Raw genomic sequence first — 13,197 nt, forward strand, 5'->3', positions numbered from 1 at the left:
ATGGAGGAAATAGTCTCCAAAGTCAGCTTGTCACCTTTATGTCCAAATAGCTCGTTTCTGTGAATCACATGTTTTTAGGAAATTATGGAAGAAATTAAATGGAAACAAGGGCTGTTAACTAACGGTTGTTCTCTGCAGAATATGTCTGCTGCCCATGGCAGCAGCTGGGATGCTGGATGGGGTGATTGCAGCCCTTTATCATGCACACTCGGAGTGCAAGCCTCTGGCACCTCGATGCATGCTCCCAGAGAGCAGTGCTGCAGCTCTACCCTGCATCTCACAGCTGTCAGGGGCTGCTGGAAGATGCAGCCAGCCCTAGAACCAGGCTATATCTGCCTTGGTGTGGTGGTAAGCTTGGCTCTCCCTGTCTCTTTCTGGCCGTCCTGCTTGACACTCGTGTTTGCTGCACTTTTCTCTATGGCTGCTGGCATACTGGAAGAACTATTGTCTGGAATAATAATAATGAAAATAGCCATGAGGCTGTGTTATACCAGGGTGTGTTGGCCCAGTTGCCTCACTAACAGCATTTAGGCCAAGATTTTGGGTCTGCTCTCTGGGGCAGGAGCTGCAAAGAGCTTGTGCTTTGCTCAGAGAGGTGTTGGAAGCCCCATCCCCGGAGACATTCCAGGTCAGGCTGGACCAGGCGCTGATCAGTGTGATCAAACTGTAGCTATCCCTGTTCGTTGCAGCAGAGTTGAACTAGATAACCTTTAAAGGGTCCTTTCCAACACAGTAATTCTCTGCTTTCCCCCTGGCAGTGCCTGGTCACCTGTGGGAAGGGGCACAAGCATCGTCAGACGTGGTGCCAATTTGGGGAAGATCGGCTGAACGACAGGTTTTGTGACCCCGAAACGAAGCCAGAGTCAGTGCAGATGTGCCAGCAGCAGGAGTGTGCAGCGTGGCAAGTGGGGCCCTGGGGCCAGGTATGGAAGCCAGTTCATCCCAGCGATGTGTTTGTAGATTGGTTGGCTTGGGTGCAGCCTATGGGTAGCAGGAACAGCACCCGCCCTTTGTGCTAAATGTAATGTGGCATACTAAATGGGCCGTGATTGTCAAAAAACGATTGCCGAGGTTACGCTCCTAAATCCATATTTAGGCACACAAATATGTGGCCTAATTTTCACCAAAAAGAAAAGAAAAAAAGCTGCTGTCACTCAGTAGCAATTGTAGCTTTCAGTGTTTTCCACTCTCGGGGTGAGGGGGGGGGGATGGTGGTGGTGTTTTTCGCTGTTCAAATGAGAGTTGCTCATTTCTCCCGCAGAGTTCTGGCATCTTATTTTCCACAAAGCTGTTAGTTCTTAAAAATAAGAATCGGCAGCAAGGCCAGGCGAGTCGTCCCAGCCAGACTAATTGCCCATCGGCAAAAATATCCCTTAGTGCTTCTGCTACTACACGGTGCTGAGCAACCGGTTTTAAAGGTGTAGCTTCTCCCAGGCTATGATTTACTGTGTGTAAATCATTGAAATGCTCACACCTTCATTCCTGAGGACGGTAAGTGAAGCATGTAAGGCTCTGATGGGCTCAGTGAATTAAAACTTTGACCTGATTCAAAGCTGGAGATGTGGGAAGTGGAGAGAAAGCAGAAGGGAAGCTGGGTTTTATAATGCTGCTCATGCTTCATGCCTGGACGTAGGCTGGGCTGATTAATTCTCTCTGACTGAAGCGACCACTCAGACCCAGCACTTCTTTCTCCCATCTGCCCTCTCTCAGTGCACGATGACCTGTGGCCAAGGCTACCAGATGAGAGCAGTGAAGTGTGTCGTGGGCACCTACATGTCAGTGGTGGACGATAATGAATGCAATGCTGCAACCAAGCCAACGGACACCCAGGTGAATCCTGCTGTTCCCCTCCATCTTAGGCTCTCATTCCCCCTTTCAGTGGTAACAGCGTGGGACATTTCCTCTTAGCATTCTGTCCCTATTGCTAAGGAATCAGTGCTCTCCTCAGCTCTTTTGGGTACCAACAGGTCAGGTCTTCACCCATGGTTGCCCTAGCCCGGCCTGAGAGAATGGCAGTGGTTGACTCTATGTCTAGTATTGCTGAGTTGTAGCTGAGCTGCTCAGTGGCCCATTTGGGTCATCACCTTCTGGCAGTGAGGGAAGGGAGCGGGTGAGCATCCAAGCTGGGCTGGGGCAGCTCTTGTTATATGGCTGTTACTTCTGTCACACTGTTTCAATACAGAAACACTGGCTATAAGAATCCCAGTTTTAGTGTTCTTAATAAGTCAGAGTCCATTGGAGTTCTGCCCATAGGAGGGAACTGATACCAAATCTTGCTGATGAAGCAAGAGCATGCAAGAAGAAAGCCTGCCAGCACACAAGCATGCAGGTCACATTCATGAGGCATCATATACCATTAATGTTTGCATTGAAGAGGAGGTGGGTTAATTGAAACATCTGCAAATCTTTCATCACTTGCTTTATTTTCCTCTTTTCCCTCATGGATCTCACGTGCAGGACTGTGAAATTGCAGCATGTCCTCCCCATCCAAATAGTCCCGAAGCCAAGAGATCCATATCAGGCGTTCACAGGACGCAGTGGAGATTTGGATCCTGGACACCAGTAAGCACATGTCGTAATACTTTCAGGATTATTTTACAGTAGACAGCATGATGTTTTTAATTGTATTTGCCCAGCTTTTTGTTCTAGCATATAACAGGAAAGTTTTCTAGTGCAGTGCTTGGTTTCTCTTTTGTAGTGCTCTGCAACATGTGGGAAGGGGACGCGGATGCGGTACGTCAGCTGTCGGGATGAGCAGGGCTCAGTGGCTGATGAGTCTGCTTGTTTCCACCTGCCGAAGCCCTCAGCCACAGAAATGTGCACCGTGACACCCTGTGGGCAGTGGAAGGCCTTGGAGTGGAGCTCTGTAAGCATCACAGTGCATCCTGCAGGAAAGCCTTGTAGGCATCGCTGCTGGAGACTTATTGCATTAATCTGTTGCCTTTCTAAGTGAGAAGGTTTTGAGCAGTGTTTTATATAGTTGTTGGTCTGGTGTACAAAGCTGGGAATGTGACCGTGTCTCCTTTTCCCACTGTAACACAGTGCTCGGTGACTTGTGGTCAAGGTAAGGCAACGCGACAAGTGATCTGCATCGATTACAGTGACCAGCTGGTGGACAGGAGTGAGTGCGACCCAGATGACCTCCCTGCCACCGAGCAGGACTGCTCCATGTCTCCTTGTCATCCAAACAGCCACGATTATGGCAGGCCCATCCACCCCTTCCTCTATCCGGACCATCGCCTCAAGCTGCACCCTGGAGGCAGCCCCAACCGAAACCGTGCACATATACCAGGAGGCAATCAGTGGAGAATTGGTCCCTGGGGGGCTGTGAGTGCACTGATTTTTTTCTTATTTCTGATTGGTTCTTCCTAGGCTAATTCAAGCTTATTTCTTTTTAAATTTCACTACACAGGGAAGAGAGCGGCCCTTGTCCCTGCTTTCTGCTCCCTCCTCACTTCCCCAAGTGCTGCAGTAGGGTGTGGGCATTGCCTCTCATCCCTTTGCACCATGCATCTCCCTGCAGATAGCATTGTTTTCCACATGCCAAAGGCCAGCCTCTGCTTCTTGGCTGCCTCCTGGGGCATTTACAGCTGCCAGAGCAAAGCAGAGCCTTGATGCCAGCTCCTTGCCCCCCCCCCCCCCCACCCAACCAGTTTGAAACACTTTATTGTGCAAGTCCCTAAAGGGAATTAAGCACAAATGTGATGTTAAACACTGTGCTAAAGGCAGCAGGGGTTACTCACCTGCTCAAAACTAGGCTCGTGTTTATTTTCTTTGCCTAGTCAGCACCTAGGTCATTGTACTGCTATTAGTGAGAGCAGAAGTTTGAAGTTAATAAAGCCTGTTAACTGTATTAAGTTTCTCACCGGGCATTCCCACAGTGCAGCACTCTGGGAAAGAGCTGGAAATGCACAATTACTCCTAGGCTCAAAGAGGTCGTGGGCAATTGTGTCTTTGCAGTGCTCCAGCACGTGTGCAGGAGGGTTCCAGCGGCGCGTGGTGGTGTGCCAGGATGAAAATGGATACACTGCAAATAACTGCGATGAGAAAACCAAACCTATGGAGCAAAGATCGTGCGAGTCCGGCCCCTGTCCTCAGTGGGCTTATGGCAACTGGGGAGAGGTGAGTGCAACATCAGAATGGTCCCAAAGAATGTTTCTCAATGTGGTGATAGGTGTTTATATATAAAATTATTAAGGGGAGGTTTGTGTTAGTGGGTGGCTGAAAAATGGGAGGAGGGAAGTAGCTGTTAGAAATGAGAAATATCAGCGTGTGAATGGCAGCCTCTGATAAATGGGTGAGCTCCAACAGCTGCTTGGTGTTGTTTTCGATTCCATTTGTCAATTTGTTTCCAGACAAAAGCAAAATCTAAAGAAACTGAGGTTTCTTTTTCTTTTTCCTTTTTTTAATAAGACTAGTTGAACTGAAAGCTTTCTTTGTAATTAAAGCACTACTCACTCCCTTCTGCAAATTCATCCTGGAGAAGCAATTAGAGAAACCTAATTGCTCCTCTGACACCACACTGGGCCTGGCAGTGTCATCACGGGGAAGCACAAATGGCTTTGAGAGAGAGAAGCATCATCATACATCACTGTGGGGATGTGATGAGAGGGTGGGGTAGGAGCAGGAGCAGCCCCAGGGTTGGAGTGTTATAGGAACCTGGTGCTGACTCCTTTCCTCTGTGCTGACTTGCAGTGCACGAAGCCATGCGGGGCCGGGACAAGAACGCGGCTCGTGGTTTGTCAGCGCCCCAATGGAGAAAGGTTCACAGATCTGAGCTGCGAAATCCTCGACAAGCCGCCGGACAGGGAGCAGTGCAATGTGCAGGACTGTCCTAGAGATGCTGCCTGGAGCGCTGGTCCCTGGAGCTCGGTACGGCCATAAGCTTTCTCTTTGTGAACCGTTGCGTGGATGTCCCGTAACAACAGATTTAGTGTGCTTCAAACCAAGGTGCTAATGCTTCGTGTCTTAAAACTGCACTTAAGAGGATTATTGATGATATATTTGGAATAACACCGATTTGGTAGGGGCTTGCATTAGAGAAGCTCGAGTCCTTCAATTGAAAGGCACTTTCTGCTCAGTAGCCAACTTTGTCCATTATGTTACACCATGTGAGTGCTGTGCATTACAGGTCTTGGTTCCGACTGAGTTCTTTGCACGTGAATTTAAACCTGGCATTTAAGCAGTACCTTTGCATTGAAGTTAAATTGGACTGATGTTTAATGGTAACACTGCACTGTGCACCTACTGGTTTACAAGTTGCACATTCTGTGCCAAAAACAAACTGATGGGGAAATCTGTACTAAATTTCATCAAATCCCAAAGCTCAGTCAAGTGTGTGTGGGTGCGTGTACCACCCTGTGCACTTCAGTATAGAAATCTGTGTGTGTTCACACCCGTGTTGCAATTCTACTCCCATATAAAACATGAGTGCGATGTGCTGTGCAAAAGCAGCTGTAAGCTGTTTGCATGCATCTCTCTGCTTCTGGAGTTGGCCAGGATCTGCTACAGAGATGCTTGTGCAGTGTCTTGTGAGGGCTGAATGCCCTGAGCTGGGAGCTGGGATGTGTTCTGAGTGTTTTTTGCTATTCTCTCTGCCCCTATGTGGGTTGGGGGTACTTCTGGCATGCTGGAAACCATGGACCTGCCCATTTTTGGAGTGGCCTTCAAACAGATGTTGACCTTTAGTGTGTTTTGTTGTAACAGCTTTTCAAGAAGATTTTCTTTTTTAAAAAAGAAGAAAAAAAAAAAAGAAAAAAGAAAAAAAAATAGAGAATTTGACTCAAAAGCACTTTATAAGGAAAGAAAAAAAGAGAGACCTGTTTGTAATGTATTGGACTTCCTTAATTGTCATGGTTTGGAAAGTTGTCTTGCTAGCACGTAACCTCACTAGTTTCTGTGGATGCTCTTGGTAACACGGACGCCTTCAGTAACATTTCTCAATATCTGTATCATACCTCAGTGCGTTATGCAATAGCCATAAAACTGCTGGACTAGTGTTTCTACGGTGCTTCACCAGTACAAGGGGCAGTGACACGACACGTCCCGTTCGAGGTGCTAATACATCCCTCGTACCCTAATAGCTGGTGCTACGATGAGGGCGGTGAACTCAGCAGAACTAGCAGCTGTGCAGCAGCTTTCCTGCAGCGCTCCCAGCTGAGGATTGCTGTTAGCCTTCATATCAATCACCTGTGCTGGGACATTGGTGAGATCCACAGGCAGAGTTGTGTTGCGTTTGGTGCCACTCAGCATTCAGCCTTTCTGCTGTTTGGCAGCAGGCTGGAGAGCTGCATCTGCTCCTCAGTGTTGAAAATGCAGAGTGCAGTCCCTTATGTTCCTTTTTTTGGGTTGTTTTTTTTTTTTTGGTGGTGTTGGGTTTCATACCCAGAAGGAATTTCCTTTGACTCTACTAATAATCTCTTACCTACATTGACCTTGAATGCCTCCATTCAAGGCCCTTGGCGGGCTGTTTGAAGGCTGCGCTGTCTTTATATATGGGGTCAACAGGACGTCGTGTCCATCCTGCAGAATGCTCCACATGTGTGTCTACCTCGTGCTACTACTGTAGGTAGTAATGTCCAAATCTTTTTGGTTAGCGTGGGATCACCTGATTTGCCTTAGCTCTGTCATCGGTTGCAAGCATCATTCTGTAGCTGTAATACTTCATCTCTTTGGATGGAGTGTCACTACCATATTTTTTTGGTCACTTTTGAAACAAGAGTATAGTATTAGCTGAAACTTTTCAGCAGTGTGGATTTATGTATTTATGTAAAAGTGTATTTATTTTTCCAATATTGTTATTTAATTTTATATAAATATTGCATACATTTACAATGTTTAATGTTAATGTTGAACGGTGAAAATTAAAGACAAGTAGAATGTAATCATAAATGAATTTGTATAATGATTTCTCGAGTCTTTTGCTAAATTAAGATCGTATTACTTAGTTTTGGTAACTTTTATTGATTTTTCTGAAATGGTTTACTTGCTTTACTGTCTTTCTTGATAATTAAACAAACACGGTTAAAAGTGAAGTTTGGTTAAACTAATTTCTCTCAAGCATCTGATTGGCTTAGCTTCACACAGGTTGGAATGGAATTAGCATGATTAAATACATGCATATTAAAATCAATTGAGTCCAAAGGGTTCAACCCATAGTCCTTAAGGCAATATTCCGCTGCAATTTTATGCAGGGAAGAAGTGATTTTTATCTGGCTAGTTAAATCCAGGTTTTACAGAGATAGTTAAATGAATAAACAGGTTCTGTATGGAAATGATAATCTTCTAACAGGAGGCTGGTGAGATGCCGTGTCATTCTAATGTATGTTCAAAGAAGGCTGAAAGGAGGTGGTGCTTTTATTTCCTTGCTGCTTTAAGAACATGTACTCAAAACACTGCAGAACTGTAAGCCGTGTGTTAGACCTGACTTCTTTTTTATTAAAATAGTACTTTAGAAAACATGCAGAGACTGTCACCAGGAGACAGAGTCTTTTTTTCTCTTCTGAACGCCTTACCACGTGAACGCAGATGTCTGTCCATGCCCTTGAATAACGAGAAGAAATCTTGCCATGTTCTCCAGAATGAAGGCAATGCGCGTGTTGTGTTATCCATCCCTTCAAACCCAAACCTCATCCCATTCCTCTTGGGGCAGATCTGCTCCTTGCAGTGGCTGCTGTGAAATGTCAGTGGTGTGGAGTTAACCCTAATATACACCATACCCCGTTACCATTTGAGGGTGATGACGGATTCCCTTGTTGTAGCCTTCTCAGTCTTCCCAAACTAGGAAACAGGCACAGATTAGGGAATACAGTTCTATCTTACAGCACCTTGCCCTGTTTGGGGCAGGTGGGTCATTGGGACCCCACTGCAGCGGGATGGTAACGTGTGGGTGATGGGTGGGTGGCTTTTTTCCTAAAGAGTATTATCATTTCAAATGTAATCTGCTCTGGCAAGTGCTTATTGCTCTTTGCTATCAAGAGTTTGAGCTTTTGTGTAGCTCACAGTGTCTGGAAAGCTGTGCTGTGTGCTTCCCAGCTCCTTACAAAACAGGCTAAAAGGCCAGTTGGGTTTTTTATTAATACTTTTTGTTGGGTTTCTTTGAAGGTTTTTCGATCTAACAGTGAAGAACTGGAGTTGGACTCAATGATCCCTAGAGGTCCCTTCCAATCCCTACAATTCTATGATTCTGTAATTGGAAGCTTATCATAAAATAATTAGGAAGTTAACTGGCTGGCATCCAGACGCCATTACTGTTGCTGTGAATTCTGTTTGGGTTTGCAGCATGGTGCCATTAGCTGGGAGTTGGTGGCACTGGCGGTTCTATGGCTGTGCATGGGGACGTTGGGAGTGGCAGCATCTCTCTGGGGCCATAGGAGCCCTGCCAGGAAGCTGCTACCTAAGAATGTTAATCCGAAAAATGGTTGTTGTTGCAAAATTCAACCCGTTGTTTACAAAATGCCTTCCCTATGAAGCTTGCTGGAAATGGGCTGTTCAGCAGCAGTACTCCCTATGTCTTTGTTCAAATAGCATTCTTAGAAGGCAGTGTGTCAACTCTTGCGAGGCATAAGTGATAACCAGGGGCAGATTTGGCTGCAAGTGTATTTAACTCTGCTGTTCTCTTCTCTTCTGCAGAAAATGAATTTGCTGTGACAGCAGCATTACCAAGCTGCCGTATGATTCCTTACATGTGTTTTTTCAGTAACATAACCATCCTTGAAAATGAAGTGATAGGCATGTGGGCTCTCCAGTCACTTAGGAGATTCATGCTGCTTTTTCTGTCCTTCGTTCAGATGATGTTGGTTGGTTGGTTGAGGCTCTGAGGCTGCAGCAGCCAGTCTGTATGTCAGGGGTTGTCAGAAAATAAATAGCAAGTCAGCCTGAGTGGGGGAAGGACCGATGCTGAAGCAGTAGGTGAAGGCTGGACATAAGGTCCCAGCACCAATAGCCCAGGCAGAGGGGTGCACCATGTGACTTGCGTGTCTTTGGAAAAACATGCAGAAAGATCTGCTTTGATAAAGCTGATACAGACCAAAAGGAGAACTTCAGCCTATGGATATATCCTCAGCCATCTGTCTGAAGCTGTCTCTGTCTCGGAGCTGTTTACTGTTCGCTCAGACTAGCCCACCAAAGCTGCTGTCTCCCTTGGGTTCCTGTCTGTCTCCTCTTTAGGATCAGGCAGACCTACCGACTCCAGGGACTGCCATTCTGGTGTGCTGATAAAAGGGAAAAAGCTGTCTGGTTTTGTTCCCTAGTCAGGAGAAAAAAAAAAACAAAAAGCAAACCAAACCTTCCCCAGCCTTTTTCTGCTGTATGTCATGCTGCTAGAGCATGCCAGCAGTCAGCTTCATCCACCTTAAAACCACCTGGGATGGTCACAGCCTCACCAGCCACCCAGCAGCCCACCCCTTGGTTCTCTTGTGCATGGCTCCCACATCTCACCAGTTGTCTTTTATTACTGCTTCTCCCTAAATAAGGAAAACCCCATAGACACGCTCCTGCTATCAGTTCTACCATGTTGATGCAGGAATACAATCAACAAAGCACTGACCGTGCGCTTTGCTGGATCAGTTCCTTGCAGGGTTGTTTTCCTGCTGCTTAACTCTGCTGTTGCAGAGTCCATGTCTCTGTCCCTGACCTACTGTCAGACATCTGTTTTTCTCCTCCCTGCCAGTGGCTTCCTTTGGGATGCTCCGTGGCAGCCACAAGCACAGGGATCAAGAGACCCCATGGAGGGGAAGGCTAAGTTTTGTGTTCCTCCCTGATGAATCCCTTTTCTACTTCCATTTTTATACATTTTCTCACCAAGATGGTTATTTTTCCGGCCCTGCACAGCTGGCCTGAGCTTGCATAAAAGGCTGAGGGACTGCTGCTCCAATAGGAGTGGCTTTGGCCTCTGTGTCACAGTTGGCCCCAAGTCTGCAGACCACACTCACAGACATGGGAGACATAAGCAATGCATACAGAAATGAGCTATGAGGTTCAGCAGGTCCCTGTGCTGTGCCTTGGGAGGTCTGCATGGGTTTTTACCCATGTTGCAGGATCCTGCTGTATGACCCCAAATGCAGTAATTGCTGTTGCTGGGATCCATGGGATTGTAGCATCTAGAAACAAGAATGTGAAATGATGAGGGATGCGAAGCACAATGGTGTTTTCTCTGTGTCTGACATTTGTGGTGTCTCATTAGTACAGTCGTTAAGGAAAAACAGTGTCATTAATCTTGCTCCAAAAGCACTCAATGTTCTGTTCATGTTTTAATTTTCCTAGCTCACAGGGAAGGTGAGCATGCGTGAAAGTCTGTCTGATGCCCAGGGACTGTATGCAGGCTGACACAGCGTTTGATCACTGGTGCATCAAGCAGAGATTTTCCTTTATAAAGCCGGAGAGCAAGAAGCAGCCCCTTGCTGCTGCATGTGCCCAGTGTGAACTCTCTATTCTGTGTTTCCAGCCATACAACGTGGAGAAATCCTCTCCTTGAATGAGACTTGTAAGTGACATGATCACATAACTAAAGAACCAAGGTGTCAGTTAGCCTCAGCTGCATGCTGCTTCAATTGCTACTTTCCTAAAAGTGCCACAGCATGGAAAATAGGCTCCAATCAGCCTTTTCCACATCTCACTATACCAGCTTCTTTGGGTACCTGGCACATTTCCTCCTCATTTGAGGAAAAAAGATCTATTGCATCCCTCACTGGAGAGTCACTATTTGGTGGCCTTTGCTTGTTTGCTGTTCAGGTTATGTAGCTTGGAGCAGAGATGCAGCTTTTAGGGTAGATCTGTGTCCATGGCCCTGCTGATTGCTGCACCTGGTGAAGTCTTTGTAGGGGATGTGGGTGGGTGAAAGAGGGGAGAAGGTGCTGTTTAGACTTGTGATGGTGATGCGTCTTCCCGTGCCCTTTGCGCTGAAGGGAATTCAGATGTACAGATGTCGTAGGGCTGTTTGTAGTGTACGTATGGGATGATGTGCACTAAGGAGATAATGAAATGTCCCTACAGGGGTGCCCATAGAGACTGTCTCCCAACAGAGGAGAGTTTGCAGATACCCAGGAGCACAGCTCCTAATGCAAAGGGGATGTGAGTGTGTAGGACTGTTGTAGCACTGTTGTTCTTCTGTTTTATTTCATCCAGCACACGATTCAACTCAGACTGTTGGAAAGGATGAAGGAGGGCTTACTTAGGCGGACTTACTTTCCACATAATCCTTAACGCGTGGAAATCTAAACCTACAGGGATTGATTTTAATTTCCTCTAAAAAGTTGCTCCTGGCACAATCTGATAAAGACATTTTTAGGCTAATTCTTCCCAGCCCCCTCTGCTGCCCTTCCCAAGCTATCTGAGCATACCTATCTGAGGGAATTCATTGGGTGATCACCGCAGCTTGCATTCATTACCTCAAATACCTCCCAAATCGCCCATGCGAGGGAAAGTGGTCTGACGGCATTTTCTGAAACTTCTCCTTTTTGGTGGTGAACTCACCCAGATTCTTGCCACCAGTTGGCTTTTCTGCCCCCTGTTTAGCAGAGTGTCCAGTGCTCAAAGGTAACGAAAGCAGAGCCACTCCATCATTTTTGGCAGCTCTGTGCTGCTTGTTTCCTTTCACTGATGTTGAGCATCACGTTCTGATCTTTCTAGAAACAGCTGATATGGAAATATTTTTCTTGTTTTCATTTAAATCCTTTTTGTTGCATTTATTTATGCTACATGGTATATTTATTTGGGAAAATCAGCAGCATGCCAATCCACGGCTCTTGGCATGTTTACAAAACGAATCATGCAATAAACATAATTCCCTTAAATCTGTGTTCAAACACTTTGATCCTAATGCTGTTAGGAAGGTCCTTTCATTCAGATTCTCTTTGTGAAGCACCAGGTGTGATTGCAGTGGTTTTAGGAGATGAAAATGATAACAAGAGAAAGGTTTATAGTGTCAATAGCATAAGGACTATGGCTTATTTTTTGAAATATTGCTTTTCTATTAATTTACTTACCACTGTTTTTCTGGGTTTTTTTGGTTAGCTGGTTGGGGTTTTTGTGGGTTTTGTTTGCTGTTGTTTGTTTTAAGAAACAACACCATCTGTTGTTTTCCAAGCACCAGCGTGGCTGTCCAGCCAGGGATGCTGAACTTTGTTGCCGTGCCTCTGCCACAGGCTGGAAACAGCTTTCCAGCAGTCATGTTTCCAAGCACTTTGGCAGAGACAGGTTGATCACTGGCACGTCCAAGTGCACGTGATCTTCAATTTGAGGGAGCTGGTCAGTGGAAAAGGCAATACAGTACCTTGGCTACACCTTTGGGGCTGCATCCAGAGACAATTCTACCAGTACGAGTCTTTCTATTGACTTCAAAGAGCCTGGGATGGGAGAGACCCACATCCAACCCCTGGAACTTTGAAGTATTTTCTACAGAGTGTGGGGAAAGGAAAGAAAGGAGTCTGTGAAAGGAGTGTTTTTTGTCTGTGCTTTTCAAACCTTTAAAGAATGCAAGGTCAGGGCTTACCTCACTGCAGCATTGTTATTGATGGAAGTTGTGAGCGGGCGGCAGCAGTTTCCAGCGATGAAAGAACCCTACTAATGAAATGCAAAGTTTCCTGGGGTCAGGGCTAAGGGGTGCATGCAGCAGCGAGGTATATCTCTGCGTTCAGTCTCGTGGCACTGAGATAAGTGTGCTATTGAATTGTTCTGTGCATATGGCTCACATATGCTTAAAATCTACGTGACAAGTAAAAGTTGGAAGTACCTGAGAAGAATTAGAAGGCAGTTACAAAGCAGGCTCTTTGCAAAGGAATTTTCAGTCTCTAATACTTGCTTACCTCAGGTTATCCAACCTCTCTTTTCTATCAGTGCAAATGAGATCATAACTCACATGTGCGTGAAACCAAACACGCAGCTGCCTCGCTGTAATATATATTAAAGGCAGACATCAAAATGATTAATTCCAGCATCTTGGTAATTACTCTTCAGTATTAACAAAATTAGCCTAATTACAGCTCCATCTCTAGGTGCTCCAAAATGTGCATGTAGACCTGCCACATCTTGGCGTGGGATGCCAAGATAAATGTCACAATCTGGCTCTGTACCAAATTCAAGTGATGTGTAGAAGAAGGATAGCAATTTTGGAAATGGTACCATATTTGCAAGACCCAGTGTTTGTCAACCAGCTTCGTGGGAGGTGTGATAGAAGTTGATAACTGGGTTTGGTAGGAG

The 13,197-nt window shown here is 46.0% G+C and overlaps 1 protein-coding gene across 5 annotated transcripts in view; it reads left to right on the forward strand.

Moving 5' to 3' along the window:
• Window positions 1-13,197, forward strand: part of ADAMTS9 (ADAM metallopeptidase with thrombospondin type 1 motif 9) — a 64,987-nt gene that overhangs the window by 32,805 nt on the left and 18,985 nt on the right. For all 5 annotated transcript variants that reach the window (XR_011905127.1, XM_072347420.1, XM_072347422.1 and 2 more), the window contains 7 exons: window positions 759-923; window positions 1,711-1,830; window positions 2,458-2,562; window positions 2,699-2,866; window positions 3,043-3,327; window positions 3,961-4,122; window positions 4,696-4,872. Coding sequence is in view for 4 of the 5 variants with exons in the window: in XM_072347420.1 (XP_072203521.1) it covers window positions 759-923; window positions 1,711-1,830; window positions 2,458-2,562; window positions 2,699-2,866; window positions 3,043-3,327; window positions 3,961-4,122; window positions 4,696-4,872 (1,182 nt within the window). In the remaining variant the exon portion in view is untranslated. The remainder of the gene's footprint in view (window positions 1-758; window positions 924-1,710; window positions 1,831-2,457; window positions 2,563-2,698; window positions 2,867-3,042; window positions 3,328-3,960; window positions 4,123-4,695; window positions 4,873-13,197) is intronic.

Source organism: Excalfactoria chinensis, chromosome 12 (genome assembly GCF_039878825.1).
Source record: "Excalfactoria chinensis isolate bCotChi1 chromosome 12, bCotChi1.hap2, whole genome shotgun sequence".
Taxonomy (NCBI): domain Eukaryota; kingdom Metazoa; phylum Chordata; class Aves; order Galliformes; family Phasianidae; genus Excalfactoria; species Excalfactoria chinensis.